The sequence below is a fragment of the Sitodiplosis mosellana genome, unplaced genomic scaffold, assembly GCF_009176505.1.
Source record: "Sitodiplosis mosellana isolate CC-2019 unplaced genomic scaffold, AAFC_SMos_1.0 Smas_scaffold_4233, whole genome shotgun sequence".
Classification (NCBI taxonomy): domain Eukaryota; kingdom Metazoa; phylum Arthropoda; class Insecta; order Diptera; family Cecidomyiidae; genus Sitodiplosis; species Sitodiplosis mosellana.
This window is the reverse complement of record NW_022599475.1, coordinates 1-2,388: the sequence shown is the minus strand read 5'-3', so window position 1 is coordinate 2,388 and position 2,388 is coordinate 1. Positions and strand designations below refer to the sequence as shown.

The following is a 2,388-nucleotide window of genomic DNA, read 5'->3' as shown; positions in this document are numbered from 1 at the left end:
GAAAAAAAAACAGTGGATGACAAAAATTATGGTTTAAAATAATCGGTAATTGAAGATTGTTTCGTTTTGTTTGCAATCAAATCATCTTGTACTAAATTAATGGATTCTACTATTTTATCGATTAAAAACGTATTTTCCTTTGCGTGCGCAAAAAGTCGGAGTTCTTTGAGCATGTCCAATGCTTCGTCGTGTTTGATTGTTGATGCACTGCTAGCTTCATTTTGTTCCGAGTTCTCATCTTCACATTCGTCTTCGTTTTCGCTTTCGTCGTCTCGATTTTCATTGTTTGGAGTGTTGAACTCGGTATCACTTTCAGTAATCACTTCATCGTCAATGTGTGCGAATTCTTCTGGCGATAGATCATCAAAACCAGCTTGTTCCATCAAAGCGCGCAGTTCAGATAAAGGAATATTATCTTCGTCAGTATCGTCGATATGTTCTTACTGAAAGCCGGCTTTGCGAAAACAGTTTGGAACCACTTTATCATTTAAACTTTCGATTGCTTCCTTCAACCAAAAAATCGCATCGAGAAATGTTATGCCTTTTACTAAATCCGATACGTTTCTCGCAGTGTCCATTTGGCAAATCAATCGCTTTAGAACTCGTTTTCGGTAATGTACTTTTATTGCATTGATGATTCCTTGATCAAGTGGCTGAGTTTGGCTTGTCGTATTGGGTGGCAAAAAAATCAACTGAACATTCGACAATTTCAAATTCGGGTGACTCGATGCGTTGTCCAAAAACAATAAAAAATTTCGTTTTTGAATCATCATTTTCTTGTTCAATTGTATCAAAAACTCTTCCATAATCGATCCAGTCATCCACGCTTTTTTGTTAGCATACCACGAAACCGGTAAATGGTGCTTCTTTACGCCCTTAAAACATCTCGGATTTTGAGATTTACCAATGACTAGCGGCTTCTCGAATTTGCCATCAGCGAAACAGCACAATAAAATAGACAACCTATCCTTTGAATGTTTGCCACCGTAACACTTTTCACCCTTTTTGTGCAATGTTTTCTTTGGTATCGCTCGGAAAAACAACGCAGTTTCATCGCAATTCGCAATGTCTTCGATTTTATATCCAGCAATCATCTCTGGTAATTTCTCCAAAAAGTCATTGACTGGTTGTTGTTGTACATCCTTTGATTCGCCACAAACGGAGGAAAATGTTAACTTGTGCCTGCTCTTGAACGCCTCAAGCCATCCGTTGGAGGCCTTGAAATCGTGTTCACCAATTTCGATTGCAATTTCTTTTGCTTTCACTTGAATTACCGCACCGGAGACTGGCAAATTTTTGGCCAATGCTTGTGTGAACCAATTGTATGTCAATTCATTGATTGTTTCAAACTTTGAACTGCGCATCTTCATCTTCGCATCAACATTTTGCGATGAAAGGTATTCATCGATTATTTCCTTTTTGCCTTTAATAATCTGGTACACAACCGACTTGCCACATTTGTATTTTTCTTTCAAAATTTCGATTTCAATTTTTGCTTCATGATCTTTTATCAGTTGGTACTTTTGTTTTAATGTGAGCCGCGAACGTTGAATAGGTTTATTATCGCCTTTTTTACGATACATTTTGAAGAACGAAAGAAATATGTGAGAGTTATGACTTTTAGAATTAAAGAAGTTCTAATTGTTGGATCGGAGGGTTTTTCGCTTGGGTGCAATTGACGAACTGAACAATAAAATCAAATTTATTGATTGAGTATGGCATGAATATCAAATGTATGGCAAAACTGTCGCATACATAGAGTCGGTGAATAATTCATAGCTATCGAGTCAGCATAAAACTGAATTTCGATTTCTTAGAATTTTTGATTACACAATGCTGTCCAAACAATCGAGCAGTCTAAACAATGACTCAAAATGAGAAAGTAAACGATACATATTTTTTTGCACTGCCAAATTAGCAGCGATAAATTCTGCGTTCACGAAACGAAACAATGATTTTCAACATACTGTAAATGTACTGAATTGCACGCGGCAATCGAGTGGTTATGTTTTTATTGGGAGCGTCGAAAAACTATTTGCTTGAATAACTAAGCAAAGATTTTGGCGGACAAAAGTATAAGATGATACTGAAATCAATGTAATGTACATTGAATTGCAGGTTTTTAATGATGATCATTGGTTTTGATATAAGAAAAAACATGTTTTTAAATAAAAAAAAACGAAAAAAAATTTTTTGTCAAGAAATTTTTTTCCACTATTCGCGGTGAGTGTTTTCCGTTATTAACAGGTCAATTTGTATGGAAGAGCTCAATGGCCAAAATTTTTTTCCACTATTGACACGATTTCCACTATTTCCAGGTTCCGTTATTGACAGGTTTTACTGTATCTCTCCCCCTATGTTTATTACACATTATGTGTGTATATATAT

At 35.8% G+C, this 2,388-nt stretch overlaps 1 protein-coding gene across 1 annotated transcript; it reads right to left on the bottom strand.

Annotated features, from left to right (window-relative positions):
• Window positions 1–211: 211 nt before the first annotated feature.
• Window positions 212–1,370, bottom strand: LOC129572127 (tigger transposable element-derived protein 6-like). The gene has a single exon (XM_055452046.1). The coding sequence runs from the start codon at window positions 1,368–1,370 to the stop codon at window positions 441–443; it is 930 nt and encodes a 309-aa protein (XP_055308021.1). The 3' UTR covers window positions 212–440.
• Window positions 1,371–2,388: the final 1,018 nt, after the last annotated feature.

Coding starts and splice junctions, on each gene's coding strand:
- LOC129572127 (XM_055452046.1), bottom strand. CDS start 1,370: ATGAAGATGCGCAGTTCAAAGTTTGAAACAATCAATGAATTGACATAC.